This window comes from Lucilia sericata, unplaced genomic scaffold, assembly GCF_015586225.1.
Source record: "Lucilia sericata isolate MDLA Ls3-8-SP2 unplaced genomic scaffold, ASM1558622v1 Contig000573F_arrow, whole genome shotgun sequence".
In the NCBI taxonomy this organism is placed as follows: domain Eukaryota; kingdom Metazoa; phylum Arthropoda; class Insecta; order Diptera; family Calliphoridae; genus Lucilia; species Lucilia sericata.
The window spans coordinates 269,311-292,451 of record NW_023994581.1 but is presented as its reverse complement, the minus strand read 5'-3'; the positions used below and the strand labels follow the sequence as shown (position 1 = coordinate 292,451).

General features: G+C 30.2%; 2 protein-coding genes across 3 annotated transcripts; both read left to right on the top strand.

Moving 5' to 3' along the window:
- The first annotated feature begins 5 nt into the window (after window positions 1–5).
- LOC119606346 (proline-rich protein 4-like) lies at window positions 6–7,621 on the top strand. Of its 2 annotated transcripts, XM_037959800.1 has the most exons (4): window positions 6–127; window positions 229–366; window positions 5,031–6,092; window positions 6,199–7,621. In XM_037959800.1, exons 2-4 carry the CDS (start codon window positions 355–357, stop codon window positions 6,208–6,210), a joined length of 1,086 nt encoding a protein of 361 aa, XP_037815728.1. In that variant the 5' UTR covers window positions 6–127; window positions 229–354; the 3' UTR covers window positions 6,211–7,621. The 2 variants fall into 2 exon arrangements, with proteins under 2 accessions (XP_037815728.1, XP_037815727.1); XM_037959799.1 differs by having other exon boundaries at window positions 5,031–7,621.
- Window positions 7,622–18,671: 11,050 nt separating this feature from the next.
- LOC119606340 (extensin-like) lies at window positions 18,672–22,823 on the top strand. The gene is made up of 3 exons (XM_037959793.1): window positions 18,672–18,683; window positions 20,370–21,635; window positions 21,749–22,823. The coding sequence occupies exons 1-3, from the start codon at window positions 18,672–18,674 to the stop codon at window positions 21,755–21,757; spliced, it is 1,287 nt and encodes a 428-aa protein (XP_037815721.1). The 3' UTR covers window positions 21,758–22,823.
- Window positions 22,824–23,141: the final 318 nt, after the last annotated feature.

Genomic DNA, 23,141 nt, shown 5'->3' with positions numbered 1-23,141 from the left:
CTTTGAGTTGATCATTTAACCGTTAACTGTGCAGCTATACACCACATAGCCACTTAAGCACAGCTTTTCCTTTTTTTTAATAAACGTGTGCGTTTCCTTGCGTTTACGTGCGGCTCGGACATAAAAAGTAAAAAAAAATATATATTGAAAATAAAGTTTGTTTCCTAAGTCTTTTGTTTTTTCTTCTCTATTTTCATGTGTTTGTTTGTGTGTGTTTGTTGTAAACAGCCTGTACCAAATTTAAGGATATTGTGGATTACTTTTAAAACAACAACCAGCAGCAGTTGCTTTTAGTTCAAAGGATTATTTAATCAATTTTTAAGTTTATTTTTAAACCAAAAAACAATCAACACTATGAAGTTGATGGTGAGTAAAATAATGGAAAGAAATCTTAAAGAAAAGTGTTTTAAAAAAATTCTAGAAAAAACAAGAACAATTTAAAGAACTTTAAAGTATAACAAAAAGTGCAAAAATATGTCAAAAACCCCAAAAAATTGGAACATAAAATATGAAAACCTTTTTAACAAAAAATTTCAAAAAACTAAATTTAAATAAGAAAATAAGTGCTTTCAGAACTAGAACTTTATCATACAAATACCAACAGTTTTCCTTCTGAAATATTAGAAATTTCTATAAATAAGAACAATAATATATACAAAATGTTCTGAATAACATATCGCTGCTTTAACAAGTCTTATGTGCAAAAAGGTTTAAGTGCGTTTTTAATGATTTTCCCAAAAGAAAAGCTGCAAATCTGCTGATTTTCCTAGTGAAATGCTTAAAAAATTGCTCCGGATAATGTTTAGATTAATTTGTAAAAAGGATTAAAAGCTTTTAACTATTTAGCCAAATAAACTTAATAACCCACATAAACCTTTTAGAACACATTTTGGTTCTTAAAAAGAAGTCTTGAAACTTAAACAAGATCTAATATTCTGATCAGCAAATTGGCTTAGATTTTCAGAGCAAAATCCACTATATTTTCTATTCAAAATATCCTTAAACTTTTTATATCAAAACTATCCTTTAAATCTACTACAAAGCTTTCTAAAAAACTTACAATTTTTGGTATAAAACGTTAAAATTGCCCCAAATTTCAAATCCCTCAAAACTTCTATTACCAGATTTTTTAAAATTAATAACAATGCCAACCCCCTTCTAACAAAAACTATTTAACAAAATCTTCCAAATTTTATAGTCTTACTCAACCCAATATAAAAATTTTATTAACCCACTAAACAAAACACGAAAAAAACGTCCATAAAAAATCCTCATTTAACTAAATAAATGTTATAACATTAAAGTCATAAACATTATTTAATACTCTCATAACATAGTTAATTGTCTTTCACACACACAATAAAAAAAAGCTTCAATATTCAAATATTACAAAATTATTAATGCAATTAACAAGTTACGCCTTATCAACTTTATAAAAAAAAATATATAAAAACTGCAACATTTTTGCCTTAAAACAACTAGTTGAGATGATGTAATACATTAAAGAAAAACATATATTGTTACCAAACATGTTTGTTAAGACTTATGTAAGCTTAAGTCCTGTTTTTTAAAACAAACTTTTGTTAAATAATAAAAACTTACAAAGTTAAGAGAAAAATTGAATCCTTTAAACTAAAGACAGACAGAAAGACAGACAGACAATCAACTATAGCTTACATACGCGTGAAAGCAATAAGAGAGAAATTCGAGCTTTTTCAAGCTTAAAATTTCCTTTAACTAAAGCTTATATAAGTGTTTAAATAAGAGATAAAAGTAGCTTAGATTTCAATCAACTAAAGCTTACATAAGCGTGAAAGCAATAAGAGAGAAATTAGAGCTTTTAAAAGCTTAAAATAATCATCAGCTAAAGTTTATATAACTGTTAAAGCAAGAGAGTAAAGTAGCTTAGATTTCAATCAAAGCTTATATAATTGTAAAAGCAAGAGAACAATTCATTAGAAAGCTTTTTATCGAACTCTGATCTAAAGCTTATTTCAGTTTATGTTTTGAACACAGTTAAAACTTATAAATGGTTTGTGTTCTCTGAAATTTAAACATAATTTTCTATCAGCTAAAGCTTACATAAATGTAACAGTAAGAGCAAAAAAGCTTAGATTTTCATCAACTTTCATACTTGTACAAGCAAGAGAACAACTCATTAGAGAGCTTTTTATCTACCTTTGACCTAAAGCTTATTTCCATTTATGTGTTGAACACAGTCAAAACATATAAACAGTTTGTGTTCTCTGAAGTTTAAACTCATTTCGTAATAAAGCTTAAATTTTCATCAGCTACAGCTTACATTAGTGTAAAAGCAAGAAAAAAAAGTAGATGAGACGTCAACCAACTAAAGCTTACATATGAAGAGAGAGAGAGAAACTCATTTTTACCTACCTCTAGTCTAAAGCTTATTGCCGTTTTTGTTTTGAACGCAGGATAAACGTGTTTCAAACTGATATGAACTGAAAGTTCTAAATGAGCTCTCTGAAATCAGGAAAGCTCTTTAAGCTCTAAGATTGATTTAAAAGCTTAAAAGCATTCTGCACTTGTATGTTCTCTTTAAAAGCTCAACACCTTTCTCTCCAGTTTGCAAAAAATATTAGATGAAGATTGAACAAATGTCAATTTAAAACAGGCTTCTAAAGATAACGAAAAATAAGCTCTCCAACTGAATATATTTGTTTTCATACAAATAGAAACTTTTCAAGAGAGATAAAAAGCCTATAAAAGCTTCAATTTCAATATCTTAAAGATAACCTCTGCTTCATACTTATGTTCGCTTAAGTGATAACACTCTATTTCTATAATCAGTTTCTCTCCCTCTCTAGAACAGTGTCAATAAGTCTGAATTAGAATGTATATGGAAACTTTTCAACACGAAGCAGATATAAAGAGAGTGTTCTAAATGAGCTCTCTAAAAGTTTTAATTTCATTTTGAAAACCTATAAGAGATTACGCCTGTGCAAAACACTATAGATATGTTTGGCTATCTTAGATTAAAACAGTTCAATTCAAAGAATGCTCTTTCTATAGCTGTCAGCTTTACGCAAAAAGGGCTTTCTTGAACTCATGATCACACACGTATGTATATAATACATTCATAGTTATATAAAGAGCAAACAAAAGCTGTTAGTGAAGTAGATCAGAGTTACGCAAAAAGCTCTACGCAAAATGGGCTTTCTTGCACTCTTGATCTCACGCGTATTTATATAATACGTTCATACTTATAAAGAGCAAATAAAAGCTGTTAGTGAACACATTTTTTACTCTCTGCCTATCACAGTTCTAGATGCTTTCATTAAATTTATACTTTTTTCTTTCAAGTTTTTAAAATTTTCAATTTAAGTTAAGCAAAAAGCTCTCTTAAGAGCTTTCTTGCGCTCTTGATTATAATACGTTCACACATGTATAAAAATCAAAAAAAGCAGTCAGAGAGCTAAATTTTTACACTCTGCCTATCACTGTTCTACATCTACGTCTAATTAAATATGGACCATTTTCTCTCGGGTTTGAAAGCTTTTAGCTTTTAGATCAACCTTACGCAGAAAAGCTCTTTTAATAGCATTTCTGCACTTTTGATTTCACACGTATGCATATAATACGAGAGCTACATTGCTGCTCTTTGCCTATCACTGTTCTAGAAGTTTTCTTTAAATTTACCCTCTTTTCTCTCAAGTTTGAAAAGTTTCAATTGAAAACAGCCATAGAAAGAGAGAATGAGAGTGATAAATGATAGATGCTCTCTTTAAAGTTGCACTCTTCTCTCTCAAGTTTAATAATTTAAACAAATAAGAGTGAGAAAATCACTTCTTTTCAAGAAACAGTTTCTTACACAAAATTTATTAGTTAAAGTTTTGAAAGTTTTTTCAATAGCTCTGTTTAAAGCTTTAAAAAGTTTCAAAGCGCAATGTAATCGGCAGAGCTCTAGAGCTAAATTTCTTAGAGAGACAGTTTAATATAGTTTCTTGTAAACAGTTTTAAATTCGAAAACCAAACCAAAAGGAACCTTTTATGGAATAGAGACTTCATTTCAACAAATCGTTTCAAACTATAGCAAAACTTTTATTTAAACTTTTACGCCTTCTCCATTTTTAAACCAATAGTTATTTAATTTTTCAAGGTTTTCCACAGATCAAATTAAAAATAAATGAAATGTTTATATAATACAAAAATAAATAACATTTTCCAAAAGCTTTAGTCACGCTATCTTCCTTAAATTTGTTAATGTGAATATACCATAACAAGTAAATATTATGGGAAATTACTTAATAAACAATTAAAAATAAAAATATAAACTAAAATAAAGGAAATGTTAAGACTTTATACAAGATAAACCGTAAATGTTTAAAGTAGATTGTAGCTTGTTCTGCTGCCATTGATCTTTAAACATTTTTCCATTTAAGATTCCAAAACAATTACAACATTTGTAAAACTTCCTTAATAGGAATTTTTCTTTGCCAAGGTCAAGCCAATGATGTATGGAAAATACTACAATGATCGGTAGAGTATAACAAACTTTACAATTTAACGCAAGAGCAGACGCCAGTGTATAAGAGAGCTTTCAAAGTAGTGTTGAGAGAACTAATTTTATTTAATACAAAGCTAGATAAAGAAATCTTTTGTTAGCTTAAGTGTTTCCTTGCATAAAACCAGCGAGAGAGCTTAACTTTTTCTCTCTCACTTTAAAGCAAATTCACTTACAAACTTTACTCAAGAGAATACGTCAGTGTATGAGAGAGATTTCATAGTAGCGATGAGAGAAATCTCACTTAATTATAACTATCTCAAAAACACACATTAAGAGAGAATACAAATATGATATCTCTGATTAGATTGTTCTCTATACATGCAAAAGCTTTAATAATTTGAAAGCAACAGAGCTTATTATAAAGCTTTTTGTGAACTTATGTTTTCTCTTCTTTGTTCTCTTATTTTTTTTAAATTTTAAATATTGTTTCTCTCTTAGTTACTAAATTAACTTTTCCTTTCTCTTCTCTCATTTCCATTTTCGAACACTTCTCCAACCACAGCGAACAGCATATCTGCTCGCAGTGGTCCTACTCGTAGCCACCACTTATGCACATGCCGAAGAAGAAAAGCAAGCTGCCGGAGCTGAGGAAAAGAAAGTCGAACCGAAACCAGCAGAAGCTGAAAAATCAGCCGATGCCAACGATGAGACCACTAAGACAAAACGTGGCCTACACCACTTCGAAGACTATCATCATCACCATCATTATCCCATACATGAGGAGAAAACTTTAACGATCATTAAGAAAGTACCCGAACCATATCCAGTGGTTAAACATGTACATGTACCCGTAGAGAAACAGGTGCATGTACCCGTTAAGGTGAAAGTGCCCAAACCATATCCGGTAGTCAAGCATGTACCTTATGAAGTTAAGGAAATCGTTAAAGTGCCCCATGAGGTGCCAGCTCCTTATCCAGTTGAAAAGAAAATCCCCTATCCCGTACATGTGCCCTATGATCGTCCAGTGCCCGTTAAGGTTTACGTACCAGCACCATATCCAGTAGAGAAGAAAGTACATGTACCCGTTAAAGTACATGTGCCCGCTCCTTATCCAGTCGAAAAGAAGGTGCCTTATCCCGTTAAAGTACATGTTCATGTCGACAAGCCATATCCCGTCGAAAAGGTTGTACACTATCCCGTCAAAGTACCCGTCGATAAACCAGTACCTTATCATGTGGACAAACCAGTGCCCTATCATGTTGAAAAACCAGTACCAGTGCCCGTTATCAAGAAAGTACCCGTTCCAGTGCATGTGCCTTATGATCGTCCAGTGCCTGTACATGTTGAGAAACCAGTACCCTATGAAGTTAAGGTGCCCGTACCTGCACCCTATCCCGTTGTCAAGGAAATCCCAGTTAAAATTGAGAAACATGTACCCTATCCCGTTAAGGTGCCCGTAGAGAAACCCGTAGCCGTACACATTGAAAAGCATGTACCCGAATACCATGAGAAACACATCAGCTACAAAGAACCCGAATTCCATTACAAGAAAATCGAACATCATGAACATCATGAACCCATCTCTCATCATCAAGAGGAATATCAAGGACATGAAGGACATGAGGTGGATCTAAGCCATCATTTTTCTCATTCTTATCATGGTCATTATTAAGTAATTTTTAACTAATATCAAAATCTTTTTTTTTTCTCTTTTTTTACTCCCTTTACAGCATCACAAGTAAACGTCTGATATCTCCCACATTTGCAAAATATTTTATAAAAAAAAAACAAAACAAAGAGAGAGAGAACTTCAGAGAGCGTCATATGTGATTTTGTGATTGGTATATAGAGAGAGACTGAGAGTATAAAGAATAAAAGAGACGGACTTAAAAAAATAGTTAGTGTGAGAGCGAAGGCGAAAAGTGAGAGCGAGTGAGAGATTGTTAAATGAAATTGATAAATGCTTACGTTTAATGGATTAACGATGTGATTAAATTGATGTAAATGTATGTAATTAATTATATAAAAAAACTAAGTGATAAAGGCCTCAAATTAATTAACGGATTTAAGTTAAATTTATATAGAAAAAAAAAGAAATTTACAAAAAAAAAATCTATTATATATTATAAGTATATAATGTAGACTCTTAACTCAATTTTGTTCCATTAAGGGTCTATTGGCTTAAATAACACTCTCCTTTTCGTTAATTGCAACAACCTTTTAAAAACATTTTAACTTTGAAATTAACCCCCCCTTACCATATAATATTATAAAAAAAAAACGACCGATAACTAACCAGAACATGTAACCTATATATAAGTTTTTATAATTTTCTAGATTTTAAGCCATAATTGTTTTTCTTTTTTTATATAGCAAATGTTGTATATTACTTATGTATGTATTTTTTACTTTTATATGAAAAAAACTACAAAAAAAATATTATAAAAAAAAAGATGTCAACTTGGCACTAATTTGGCAGATCAGTTACGTGCAAAAATGCCCACAACTTCTTCTCTTTTTTAATGGGCCTCACAACATCTGGCCACTTAACAGCTCCTCCTCTTCCTCCGTGTTAAATTTAAAAAAGTTTTGAAATGGTTAACATTTTTAACGTAGTTAATCTCCTTCGTGCCGTCCAGTGTTCATAATTGTTTGAAAAAAACCAACAACAACAACACACACTCTATATAATTTATAAGACTTGTGTATAATTTTTAAAATAATTTTAAAGAGATTTATTTTAATTGTTTTTTTTTTCCTTTCCCCCCCTCAAAAGGTTAAAAAACATTTAAATAATTTTTATTTTTTTGTTTATTATTTTGTTAAATATATTTTTTTTAGCTTAGTTTAGCTATTTATTAGCTTAATCATAATTTTTTATATTATATTATTAAAATGTTTTATGTATAGTTCTTTTTTTATATATAAAAAACAAATTGTATTATAATTATTGATCATCATCATTTGTTAAAGCAACTGTACAGAAACACTTGATATATATATATAAAGAAATTTCTATTTTACCAAATATTTTTTAGTTGTGAAAACAAAATGAAAATAACTAGAAGTATGAAGAAGATGTATAAAGAAGAAGGATGTATAATATTGAAATAAATGATTCAAGTAATTGAGATTAAAAAACACAAACGAAAATTTTTTAAAATGAGTTTTATTTTAATACGAAAATCAAACAAACAAAGGGAAAATGAGAACAACCGATTGCTTTAGAACAACAGTAGTTAAAGAGCTCTCTCTTGCACTTACACATGCATGAGTGCTTACACATGCATTATTAATAAAGTAATACATAAACAACAAACATAGAAAATGATAGAATATCAAAGGCCAATAACTCTAGCCATCACGATAGTTTTAGATCAGAGCTAGGCAAAGAGAGCATTCAAAAGCGTAAGAGAAATCAAACTTACATAAATAATAAATAACCAAAAATAATTATAGAACTGTAAACACCTCAGCTGCAGGTTTGTTTTAGATCGAAGATAGGCAAAGAGGTGATGCATAAAATGAATTTCTCTCTTAGTTTTACACAAACGTAAACACACACATGCATAATCAATACACAAACAAACTCAATTAGAGAGCTCACTTTAACAATCAATAATCACCTGATATACTTAACGTCAGTGGTAGGCAAGGAGCAATCTTGTACTTGAACGTTTTGTGGGCCATATAAGTAATTAAAACTAACTAACTAACTAACTAACTAACTAACTAACTAACTAACTAACTAACTAACTAACTAACTAACTAACTACTAACTAACTAACTAACTAACTAACTAACTAACTAACTACTAACTAACTAACTAACTAACTAACTAACTAACTAACTAACTAACTAACTAACTAACTAACTAACTAACTAACTAACTAACTAACTAACTAACTAACTAACTAACTAACTAACTAACTAACTAACTAACTAACTAACTAACTAACTAACTAACTAACTAACTAACTAACTAACTAACTACTAACTAACTAACTAACTAACTAACTACTACTAACTACTAACTAACTAACTAACTAACTAACTAACTAACTAACTAACTAACTAACTAACTAACTAACTAACTAACTAACTAACTAACTAACTAACTACTAACTAACTAACTAACTAACTAACTAACTAACTAACTAACTAACTAACTAACTAACTAACTAACTAACTAACTAACTAACTAACTAACTAACTAACAACTAACTAACTAACTAACTACTAACTAACTAACTAACTAACTAACTAACTAACTAACTAACTACTAACTACTAACTAACTAACTAACTAACTAACTAACTAACTAACTAACTAACTAACTAACTAACTAACTAACTAACTAACTAACTAACTAACTAACTAACTAACTAACTAACTACTAACTAACTAACTAACTAACTAACTAACTAACTAACTAACTAACTAACTAACTACTAACTAACTAACTAACTAACTAACTACTAACTAACTAACTAACTAACTAACTAACTAACTAACTAACTAACTAACTAACTAACTAACTAACTAACTAACTAACTAACTAACTAACTAACTAACTAACTAACTAACTAACTAACTAACTAACTAACTAACTAACTACTAACTAACTACTAACTACTAACTACTAACTAACTAACTAACTAACTAACTAACTAACTAACTAACTAACTAACTACTAACTAACTAACTAACTAACTAACTAACTAACTACTACTAACTAACTAACTAACTAACTAACTAACTAACTAACTAACTAACTAACTAACTAACTAACTAACTAACTAACTAACTAACTAACTAACTAACTAACTAACTAACTAACTAACTAACTAACTAACTAACTAACTAACTAACTAACTAACTAACTACTAACTAACTAACTAACTAACTAACTAACTAACTAACTAACTAACTAACTAACTAACTAACTACTACTAACTAACTAACTAACTAACTAACTAACTAACTAACTAACTAACTACTAACTAACTAACTAACTAACTAACTAACTAACTAACTAACTACTAACTACTAACTAACTAACTAACTAACTACTAACTAACTAACTAACTAACTAACTAACTAACTAACTAACTAACTAACTAACTAACTAACTAACTAACTAACTAACTAACTAACTAACTAACTAACTAACTAACTAACTAACTAACTAACTAACTAACTAACTAACTAACTAACTAACTAACTAACTAACTAACTAACTAACTAACTAACTAACTAACTAACTAACTAACTAACTAACTAACTAACTAACTAACTAACTAACTAACTAACTAACTAACTAACTAACTAACTAACTAACTAACTAACTAACTAACTACTACTAACTAACTAACTAACTACTAACTAACTAACTAACTACTAACTAACTAACTAACTAACTAACTAACTAACTAACTAACTAACTAACTAACTAACTACTAACTAACTAACTAACTAACTAACTAACTAACTAACTAACTAACTAACTAACTAACTAACTAACTAACTAACTAACTAACTAACTAACTAACTAACTAACTAACTAACTAACTAACTAACTAACTAACTAACTAACTAACTAACTACTAACTAACTAACTAACTAACTAACTACTAACTAACTAACTAACTAACTAACTAACTAACTACTAACTAACTAACTAACTAACTAACTAACTAACTAACAAACTAACTACTAACTAACTAACTAACTAACTAACTAACTAACGAACTAACTAACTAACTAACTAACTAACTAACTAACTAACTAACTAACTAACTAACTAAGTAACTAACTAACTAACTAACTAACTAACTAACTAATTATCTAACTAACTAACCTTACCTAAATCTTTAGCCGGAACTTTTTTGTTACTCAAATAGTACTTTTTCGTACTTTTTATCTCTAAAATGGGACTTTTACAATTCTTCTTTAAAAATATGAACTGAGATTTTTATAACCTACACGACTATAGTAGGGAGAGTATTATGCGTTTCTACTGATGTTTGTAGCGCACAAACATATTGGTCTTAAACCCAACATTATATAAAGTATACAGATGGAATGGTTGAAATCGCATCATTAACCTATCCCCCATACAAATTGACCTTCCGATTTGGTGTTCTTAGGTCTTTATTTTTTGAGTATCGACCCATTTTTATACCCTACACCACTTTAGTATGGCGAGTATATTGGATTTGTGCTGTTGCTTGTAACGCATAGAATTAATGCTCCTGTAAGTATACCAATCGACTCAAAATTATTCGTTTTATACAAGCATAAATGATACTGCAAAATTTCGTAATGAACGGCCCTTTTTTAACCCCTTGCAAAGTCCCCCTCTTCAACATAAATGCATTATTATTAGAAATTATACACATTTTAGATATACTCATAACTGGTATAGAGTATCATATGGTCGGCCTCATCCGACTATCCTTTTTACTTATTTCCATATAAAACCTTGTTTTAGAAAAATTGTTCAAACCCCGGTTATGGTAGTGTTAAAGAAAAAATACTACGTTGTATTTAAATGACCCTGTATCAATGACATATCATCTTATTATCTTTTATTTATATATAAACAATGAAGTTACTATTTTTGTAAAAGATTTTGATTTTATGGTTTAATATATTTTATTTATAAACTCGATAAACTCATCTATATTTTGCACTATTAACTCGTCTATAGTTTCGTCTATAGTTTCGTCTATATATTCGTCTATAGATTGGTTTGTAAGCCAGTCTATAGACGAGTGTGTAAACTCGTATATTAACTAGTTGATAAAGTATTCTATAGACTCCTCTATAGAATTGTCTTTAAATTCGTCTATAGACTCTTCCATAAAAAGGTCTATAAAGTCGTCTAAAATCTTATCTAAAGACACATTATAATATCGTCTACAGACTCGTTTATACACTCGTCTATAGATTCTTTAATACACCAGTCTATATACTCGTCTATAAACTCATTTATCAGTAGGTCGATTCGTCTAAAAACTCGTTTATTGTCTGCACTATAAACTCGTCTACAGTTGCTTGCACTGAGTTATCTATAAACTCGATTAAAATCTCGTATGCAAATTATAAAATTGTTCTCGTCTATTAAATCGCCTATAGACTTGCCTGTAGACTAGTAGCCTAGTCTATAAGCACGTCTATTAACTTACCTACAGACTCGCTTATAAGCTTGTCTATAAACTCGTCTATAAACTCGAAAATAAACTCGTCTATTAACTCGCATATAGATTCGAATATAACTAGTCTGTTGACTCTTCTTAAACTTCGACTATAAACTCGTCTATAAACTCGACTATTAACTCGACTATAAACTCGTCTATAGATTCGTCTATAAACTTGTCTATAGACTCATCTATAAACTTTTCTATAGACCAGTCTATAAACTCGTCCATAAACTTGTCTATGACTCGTCGATAAACTTGTCTATGGACTCGCCTATAAACTTGTCTATAGACTCGTCTATAGAATCGTCTATAAACTTGTCTATAAACTCATCTATAAACTCTTCTATAGACTAGTCTATAAACTCGTCCATAAACTTGTCTATGACTCGTCGATAAACTTGCCTACAGACTCGCCTATGAACTTGTCTATAGAATCGTCTATAAACTTGTCTATAGTCTCATCTATAAACTTTTCTATAGACTAGTCTATAAACTCGTCCATAAACTTGTCTATGACTTGTCGATAAACTTGTCTATGGATTCGTCTATAAACTTGTCTATAGACTCGTCTATAGAATCGTCTATAAACTTGTCTATAGACTCATCTATAAACATTTCTATAGACTAGTCTATAAACTCGTCCATAAACTTGTCTATGACTCGTCGATAAACTTGCCTACAGACTCGCCTATAAGCTTGTCTATAAACTCGTCTATAAACTCGACAATAAACTCGAAAATAAACTCGACAATAAACTCATCTATTAACTCGCCTATAAACTCGTCTATAGATTCGAATATAACTAGTCTATTGACTTGTCTTAAACTTGTCTATAGACTCGTCTATAAACTCGTCTATTAACTCGACTATAAACTCGTCTATAGATTCGGCTATAAACTCATCTATAGATCCGCATATAAACTTGTTTATCAACGTGTCTATTGACTCGTCTATAATCTCGTCTATTAACTCGCCTATAAACTCGGATATTGATTCGTATATAAACTTGTTTATTGACTCGTCTATAAACTCATCTATTGACTCGCTTATAAACTCGTCTTTAGATTCGCCTATAAGCTTGTCTATAGACTCGTCTATTAACTCGCCTATAAACTTGTCTATAGACTCGACTCGTCTATAACTCGTTTATAAACTCGTCTATAACTCGTTTATAAACTCGTCTATAACTCGTTTATAAACTCGTCTATTAACTCGTTTATAAACTCGTCTATTAACTCATTTATAAACTCGTCTATTAACTCGTTTATAAACTCGTCTATAAACTCGTCTATAAACTCGTCTATTAACTCGTTTATAAACTCGTCTATAAACTCGTCGATTAACTCGTTTATAAACTCGTCTAAAAGCACATTTATAGCCTACACTCGATTTAAAAATAGCATGTAGATTTATATATAAACTGATCTTTAATCTCGACTAAAAACTCGTCTAAAGACTTGACTACAATCTTCGCTATAGTCTCTTGTAAAAACTAGTCTAAAAACTCGCCTACAAACTGGAAACTTGCTATAAAAGAGATCATAAAGCCAATTTCTAACATTTCCGCGTATCAGTTACTCTTTAGTACAAATTAACACAATTTGCTCTTAAACAACAGCTTGAAAAATATTGAAAAACATAACAAAAACACATCATTAAAATGTTTATTAAATGAAAGTAAAACTGTCTTTCTTTTAAAAGGTAATAAATAATGCAACAACTAACGATTATAATTATTATTATAAAAAAAAAATCTTTTAACTTTCCGCAAAGAAAAAACAAAGCAAACTCCCCACTGCAACAAACAGTTCTGTTTAATCTAATAAACTGAATATATAGTATACAGCACAGTAATCGGTTAGTTTGTTTATTTTTTCCACAACTGAAGGCTACAAAATAAATACCGTCCCCCCATACAAAAGAAGGTGGTTTTAATTGTGCCAAAACTATAATTTATCATTACAAAGAAAAATGTGGCAGTTATTTAATGCAAAACAAATTTTAAAATTTCAATGAAAAGATATATTTAAATGCAAACAAATTTTTTTTATATGTATTGATATTTAGTTAATATTATTTATTTTATTATTTTATATAAAAATTAAATCAAATCACATAAATTATAGAAAACTGAACAATGCCTGTCTTCTTATAAATGTTTCAAATTAACATACTTATTTTATTTAGTATTTTATTGAATGAATGAAATAATAAAAAAAAAAGCCAGTAGATGTTGTAATTTGTCTATAAAAATAAAGATTAAAACTAAAAAAAAATATATATAAAAATAAAATAAATAAACAAATAAAAAAAAAACTTCTTGCAAGTTAACAACTAATAAAAACAAATTAACATATATTTTTATTTTAAGTTGAAAATGTCATGTCAACAAGTTGTAGTTAAAGAATGTTTAACATAAAAGGTATAAAAATAATTTTTTGAAAATATGCATTTATGACTTTAGCTTTACAATAGTTCGACTTTTTCACGGTAATAAGTCATTCAATAGCATTGTCGAGTATAAAGTCTCGTCGTATAAAGTCTCTTTGGACCATAGTCTCGTCTAAAGTTTAAGGTTGAGATTCGCTTTTAGATTAAACTATAGAATTACCTTTAGTTTCGACTACAGAATTGTCTATAGACTCATTAAACTTTTCCATTGACTCTATAAGACTCGTCTATAAACTTGTCTATAGACTCGTCTATAAACTTGTCTATAGACTCGTCCATAAACATGTCCATAGACTCGCTATAAACTTGTCTGTAGACTCGTCTATAAATATGTCTACGACACGTCTATAAACATGTCTATAAACTTGTCTATAGACTAGTCTATAAACTATAGACTCTATAGACTCGTCCATAAAATTGTCTATAGAATCATTTATAAACTTGTCTATAGACTAGTTCATAAACTTGTCTATAGAATCGTTTACAAACTTGTATCTCTCGTTTATAAACATGTCTATAGACTCATCCATAAACTACAGACCAGTCTATAAACTTGTCTATAGACTCCTCTATGAACTTGTCTGTAGACTCGTCTATAAATATGTCTACAGACACGTCTATAAACATGTCTATAAACTTGTCTATAGACTAGTCTATAAACTATAGTCTCTATAGACTTGTCCATAAAATTGTCTATAGAATCATTTATAAACTTGTCTATAGACTAGTTCATAAACTTGTCTATAGAATCGTTTACAAACCTGTCTATAGTTTCGTCTATAAACATGTCTATTGACTCGCCTATTAACTTGTCTATAAACTTTTCTATAGATTCGTCTATAAACTTGCCTGTAGAATCGTCTACAAACTAGTCTATAGACTCGTCTACAAACTAGTCTGTAGACTCGTCTATAAACTTGTCTATATACTTGTCTATAGACTCGCCTATAAAGTAGCCTATAGACTCGCCTATAAACTAGCCTATAGACTCGTCTATAAACTAGCCTATAGACTAGTCTATAAACTAGTCTACAGACTCGTCTATAAACTTGTTTATAGACTCGTCCATAAACTTGTCTATAGAATCGTCTATAAACTTGTCTATTACTCGTCGATAAACTTGTCTATGGGCTCGTCTATAAACTTGTCTATAGACTCGTCTATAAACTTTTCTATAGACTCGTTTATAAACTTGTCTATGGACTCATATATAAACATACTATGTATAAACTCGTCCATAAATTTGTCTATGACTCGTCGATTAACTTGTCTATGGACTCGTCTATAAACTCATCTATATAAACTTGTCTATAGACTCATATAAAAACTTGTCTACAGACTACGGACTCGTCTATAAACTTGTATATAGACTCGTCTATAAACTTGTATATAGACTCGTTTATAAACTTGTCTATAGACTAGTCCATAAACTTGTCTATAGACTCGTCTATAAACTTTTCTATAGACTCGTCTACAAACTAGTCTATAGACTCGTCTACAAACTAGTCTATAGACTCGTCCATAAACTTGTCTATAGAATTGTCTATAAACTTGTCTATAGACTCATCTATAAACTTTTCTTTAGACTAGTCTATAAACTTGTCTATGACTCCTCGATAAACTTGTCTATGGACTCGTCTATAAACTTATCTATATAAACTTGTCTATAGACTCATACAAAAACTTGTATACAGACTACAGACTCGTCTATAAACTTGTCTATAGACTCGTCTATAAACTTTTCATCTATAAGTATACTATATAAAGACTCGTCAATAAACTTGTATATAAACTCGTTTATAAACTTGTCAATAGACTAGTCCATAAACTTGTCTATAGACTCGTCTATAAACTTTTCTATAGACTAGCCTATAAACTTGTCTATAGGCTCGTCTATAAACTTGTCTACAGACTCGTCGATAATCTTATCTATGAACTCATCTATAAACTTGTCTAAGGAATAGTCTATAAACTAATATATATATAAAATTATCTATAGACACATATATAAACGTGTCTACAGACTACAGCCTCGTCTATAAACTTGTCCATAACTTGTGTATGGAATCGTCTATATAGTTATCATCTCGTCCATAAACTTGTCTACAAAATCATTATAAACTTGTCTATAGACTAGTTTACAAACTTGCCTATAGACTCGTGTATTAACTTGTCTATAGACTCGTCTTTAAAATTGTCTATAGACTAGTCTATAGACTCGTCAATAAACTTGTCTATAAACTTGACTACAGACTCGTCTATAAACTTGACTATAGACTCGTCTATAAACTTGTCTATAGACTCGTCTATAAACTTGTCTATAGACTAGTCTATAAACTTGTGTACAGACTCGTCTATAAGCTTGTCTATAGACTTGTCTATAAACTTGTCTATAAACTTGTCTATAGACTCGTCTATAAACTTTTCTAGATAATCGTCTATAACTTTTCTATAGACTCGAATACTTATATAAAGTTGTCTACAGACTATAAACTTGTCTATAGACTCGCATATAGAATCGTCTATAAACTTGTCTTTAGACTCATATATAAACTAGTCTACGGACTGCAGACTCGTCTATGAACATGTCTATAGACTCGTCTATAAACATATCTAATTTTTACTGAAATTTGAAATTTAACTAAAATTTGGTATTTTTTATTGAAATTTCGAATTTTCACAGAAATTTCGAATTTTCACTAAAATTTCGAATTTTTATTAAAATTTCTAAATTTTCATTCAAATGATGAATTTTCACTACTATTTCAAATATTTACTAAAATTTCAAAATTCCTCTAAAATTTTGAATTTTCACTAAAATTTTGAATTTTCTAGAAAATTTTGAATTTTTACAAAAATTTTGAATTTTTACAAAAATTTTGAATTTTTACAAAAATTTTGAATTTTTACAAAAATTTTGAATTTTTATCAAATTCACTAAAATTTCGAATTTTCACTAAAATTTCGAATTTTTATTGAAATTTCAAATTTTCATTAAAATATTGAATTTTCACAGCTATTTCGAATATTTACTAAGATTTAGAATTTTCACTAAAATTTTCAATTTTCATCAAATTCTATTGTCTGTTATTATTGCAACTAGTTTTTTTTTTCAATTAGTCAATCTTCAATGAATCACAATTAAAAAGAAAATTACAAAAAAAGCAACTTTGTTGCAATTATTTCAATAATTATGATGTCTTAGTTAGAAATTATGAAGCCAACAATTTGTGAAAAATTTTCCTAGAAAATTAACGTTTTTTTGCAGTTATTGCAGAGCATTATGCAAAAAAAAACAGACTACCACAACATCGAGGAAATGAAAATGCAAAAGTCATTGTCGAAAAGCCTCTTGCTAAATATAAAACCAGTCACTAGTACACACTGAATAAAGATGTTGTAATCGTAAGTAATGATGACGATATAGTAAACACTGATCAAGTTACACTAACATAGAGCTGATGTAGAGCTTAAATTTACAAGAACTTAGAAATATGTAACTAATTTGTTTGTTTGTTTTGTTTGGGCTGCTCTTAGATAAACAAACAATATAAGGTAACTAAAGAAACCCAAGGAAAAGAAAAACTATACCCCACAACTGATCCAATAAAATAGTAAAAGGCAAACGAACGAACAAACGAACGAACGAACAAAAAAACTGTTTTATAATAATCATGAAAAAACGAAAAGAAACCAAACGACGACCAACGGAAGTATAAAATTCAAATCAAGTAAAATTCAAAACCAAGCAAAAGGCCCATTGAAAGAGAATGTACATATGTATATGAACAGGGGGGCCCCCCATAACAAACAATATTAAACACAGGCATATGCTTGAGAGGAGCCAAGGTGCTGAGCTGTTGGATAAGAGTAATGTTTCGTTCGTAATACTAATTTGTAGACTCTCAAATTTTTACTGGAAAATGTTGTGTTTTACACAAAATGCAAAAAAAAATTCGTTTTCAACACATTTGTAAGTTTGAGTGTTGATTTCGGTCGGTCTAACTGTCTGTCTGTCCGCTTATGTTTTGTTTTTATTTGAAAGCAACTTGAGCGGTTTAACTTTCGTCTTACATTTTATGGTTTAGAGTTTTTTTTTGGAGTTTTTCGATTTTTCTGTTTCTTTAGCCTAGTACTACGTACGATCAATCAATAGATGTCGATGGTATAAAAGTAAATGCTCGGCGTTGAGTTGTTATCATTAAATTGTTTATTGTGCAGCTATACACAGCATAGCTAAGTAAAGTTTCTTTAAATTTTCCTACACACTACGTGTGCGTTCCTTACAGTTTGCGTGCGGCTCGGACGTAAAAAGTAATTAAAGAAAAGTTTTAAAAAAGTCTTCATAAAGAAAAGTGTTTTTCTCGCCCACAAAAAAAAAAGTTCGTTTTCTAAGTCTTTTGTTTTTTCTCTATATTTTCATGTGTGTTTTGGTGCCTTTAGCCTGGATATTGTGGATTACCTTAATTTTCAACAAAAAACCCTTGGATTATAAATTTAAATCAGTTCTTTTTAACGAAAAAGTAAAAAAACTTAAAATCAACGCCATGCAGTTGATGGTGAGTAAAGTCCTTAAGGACTTTAAAAGTGTAAAAAAGTGAAAAAACTTAAGCAAATCCCTAAATTTGAAAAACAACATAAATAAAAATTAAGAAAAATATCTAAAAACTTTTGCTGAAAAGGATGTACAAAGGATCCTTTTTAAAAGAAAAGTGTGTCAAATTGAAAACAGAAATCTGCTTAAGCTAAAGATTGCAAAAATTAACAAAAGTCATAGTTTAACTAAGATCTGCAGTTTAAAGGACTAAAAGTCCTTTACTACTTCAAAAAACAAGTCGTCTTCCACTAAAGATTGATCTCTACTCCCCAATCAAAATATCTACCATGACAAGCAAGAAAAAAAAAAAGAGCCGGTTATTCACTGTCAATAAAGTGTAACAATGGTTTACTATAACAAAAAAAAAATCAACAAAAATAGGTTCAATATTTCAAGGTCAATTTATTATTCATTTATTCTTGGCTTAAAGAAAATAAAACAAACAAAAGTATAATGAAAAAGATCACACACTATTTGATCAAACAAAGTCAACAAATTTCAAGGTCAATTTATAATTTCTTTTATATTTATTCTAAATATAAAATCAAAACGAAATTTAAGAGATTTAAACAAATGTTTGACCTACTTTCAGTGGCCCCACTTTAAATGAGAGAGTGATCTTGATTGATCTTGACTGATCTTGACTACAGTCTTGGCTATACAATGAACAATAGGCTTGAATAGAAACGTATCTATAGTCCTGACTATTAAGTGATCTTGATTAAGTATTGATCTATGATCAATAGCTTTGAGTAAAGTCTGTAGTCTTGACTATAGACTGATCTATAGACTTGACTATAGACTGATCTATAGTCTTGACTATAGACTGATCTATAGTCTTGACTATAGACTGATGTACAGTCTTGACTATAGAATGGTCTATAGACTGATCTATAGTCTTGACTATAGACTTATCTGTAGTCTTGACTATGAATTGCTCCACAGTCTTGACTATAGACTGATCTATAGCCTTGACTATAGACTGATCTATAGCCTTGACTATAGACTGATCTATAGTCTTGACTATAGACTGATCTATAGTCTTGAATATAGACTGATCTATAGTCTTGACTGTGGACTGAGCTATAGTCTTGACTATAGACTGATCTCTAGTCTTGACTATAGACTGATCTATAGCCTTGACTATAGACTGATCTCTAGTCTTGACTATAGACTGATCTATAGTCTTGACTATAGATAGCTTTGGCTATAGACTGATCTATAGTCTTGAATATAGACTTATCTATGGTCCTGACTACAGACGAATCTATAGCCTTGACTATAGACTGATCTTGAATATAGACTAATATATGGTCTGGACTATAGACTGATCTATAGCCTTGACTATAGACTGATCTATAGCCTTGACTATAGACTGATCTATAGTCTTGACTATAGACTGATCTATAGTCTTGACTATAGACTAATCTATAGTCTTGACTATAGACTGATCTATAGCCTTGACTATAGACTGATCCATAGTCATGACTATAGACTGATCCATAGTCTGGTCTATAGACTGATATAGTCTTGACTTTGCTTTTACTAAAGATTTCCTAAAATTTGCTTTTTATTATCATACCCCAGAAATCATATAAAACACATACTTATTTTCTCTCTCTCTCTCTCCCACCCCTCTTCCCCTCAGCGAACCGCATTTCTGCTTGCGGTGGTCCTCCTCGTAGTAACCACCAGCACGCGCGCCGAAGATGAAAAGAAACCAGCAGGAGCTGAAGAGAAAAAAGTCGAACCTGAAGAAGAGAAAAAAGAAGCTGAAAAATCCGCTGATGGCAAAGAAGAATCTGAAGATTCTGCCAAGCCAAAACGTGGTCTGCACTTTGGTGATTATCATCATAAATATGATGCCCATCATTATCATCACTATCCAGTGCATCATGAAAAAACCATAACAGTGGTAAAAAAGATACCCGTACCTTATCCCGTAGAGAAATATGTACATGTACCGGTGGAGAAAGAGGTCCACGTGCCCTATGAGGTCAAAATACCCAAACCATATCCGGTTGTAAAGCATGTGCCCTACGAGGTTAAGGAAATCATTAAAGTACCCTATGAAGTGCCACAACCGTATCCCGTTGAAAAGAAGGTACCCTATCCAGTACATGTGCACTATGATCGTCCAGTGCCCGTTAAAGTACACGTACCAGCACCATATCCCGTTGAGAAGAAAGTACATGTACCGGTTAAAGTGCATGTACCTGCTCCTTATCCGGTCGTAAAGAGAGTGCCTTATCCCGTTGCCGTACATGTAGCCGTTGACAAGCCATATCCTGTAGAGAAGATTGAACATTATCCCGTTGAGGTGCATTATGATAAGCCAGTGCCCTATCATGTGGACAAACCAGTACCCTATCATGTTGAAAAACCAGTGCCTATACCAGTTATCAAGAAAGTGCCAGTACCAGTACATGTGCCCTATGATCGTCCAGTGCCTGTACATGTTGAGAAACCAGTACCCTATGAAGTCAAGGTTAAGGTGCCAGCACCTTATCCAGTTGTCAAGGAAGTGCCAGTTAAAATTGAGAAACATGTACCTTATCCCGTTAAGGTACCTTATGATAAACCTGTGCCGGTACATATAGAAAAACATGTACCCGAATACCATGAAAAACACTTCCCCTACAAAGAACCCGAATTCCATTACAAGAAAGTTGAACTTAAAGAAGAACATGAACACGAAGATTACCACGAAGATCATAACGAGCACGAACATGAACACGAGCACATAGCACACCAACAAGAAGGAGAATATAAACATGAAGAATACGGTGATCATAAACAGATAGAGGAATATCAACATGAAGAAGAGGAATATAAACCATCCGAAGAATATAAACATGCCGAATATGAATCTCAAGAGGAATACAAATCTGAAAGTCATGAAGAATTATCAGAGGTGGATCATAGTCATGATTACTCACATTCTTTATATTATCATGCTCATCATTAAGTTTAAATTATAATTAATATGAATTCTTTTCTTTTTTTTTCTTTCTACTCCCATTACAGCATCACTAATGAAATTCCGTCTGATAAGAGTGTCTCAGTGTAATAGAGAAACCTCAGAGAGCATTATTTGTGATTATGTGATAGGTATTGAGAGAGAGATTTTTAAAGAGAGAGAGAGTGTCAAAATAGGTAAGAATGGCGAAAAGAAGATGAAAGTATATACAAGCGATCTAGCTAACGTTTAAAGGATTAATGATGTGATTAAAACTGAAACGATTAAATATTTAAAATTAGTTTAAAACTAAGTGATATTAAACACAAACTAACTAATACAACTTTAAGTAAAAATCCTAACAAAACTTCTAGGGTTTACGTTTAAAACTCTTAATACTTCTTTTCGTTAAAACTTACTAACTTTCATACAAAACTTTAACACTTTCTTCATATTAACCGAAAATCATAACTCCCATAGTATTCTTTAAGTTTTAATTAATTTCTCTGAAATTTAATTATTATAAAATAATTTAAGTAATTTAACTCTAATTACTATCTACAGCTTATTGTAAATAACAAATATAATACTTTAAGTTAAGAAACTAGAAAAAAAAAGTAATGTCAACTTTAAATTATAAAACTAACACTTGTTTAAAGCTTATTTAACTTATAACACACAAAACCAAAACCTTCTTCTCTTTGCAAAAGGCCTTAACAACCAATGCCTTTTCAGCTCCTCCTCTTCCTTCAAAGAGTTTAAAAAGGTATTTGATTTTGTTTTAGTTAACCTCGTGCTAATAACTCGTCCAGTTAGAGAAAAAGCGTAATAAAATAATTTATTATTTAAGACTTGTTAATGTATTTACACAAAAAGAGATTAAACTAATTGTTAATTTGAAACAAAAATTAAAATTAACAATTAGTTCTTTAGTTTAATTTAATTTAGCTTATAATTAAATTTCATTTGTTTTAAAGGAAAAATTATTTTCTTTAGAACATATGGAATCTTCTGTTCTACCAAATAATTTTTATTTTGTTAAGCAACATAATCAAAATAAGAATGTATAAAGAAAAGAAGGATGTTTGAAAAAAAAATAAAATAAAATATCTCATAAAATTGAGATTGAAAAAAACTACAAACTAAATCAAACTTGGTATTTTTATTTAAAAAGGGTAATTCTCTAGTTAAGATAAATATCAGTTAATAGATCAGACAGTACAGATCAGCCTACGGTCAATACTATAGATCGGTCTTTAAAGAAAACTACTGTTCCAAAAGCAAAACCATAGATCATTCTATGGCCATCCGTGTAGACCAGTATAGATCACTTTGAAGTGAAGATCAATCTCTATAGATCAGTTTTTAATCAAGACTATTGATCAGTCAATAGTTGAAAGTTAAGATCAGTCTTTAATGAAGATTACTAATTAGTCTTTTGTCAAAGCTACAGATCAGTCG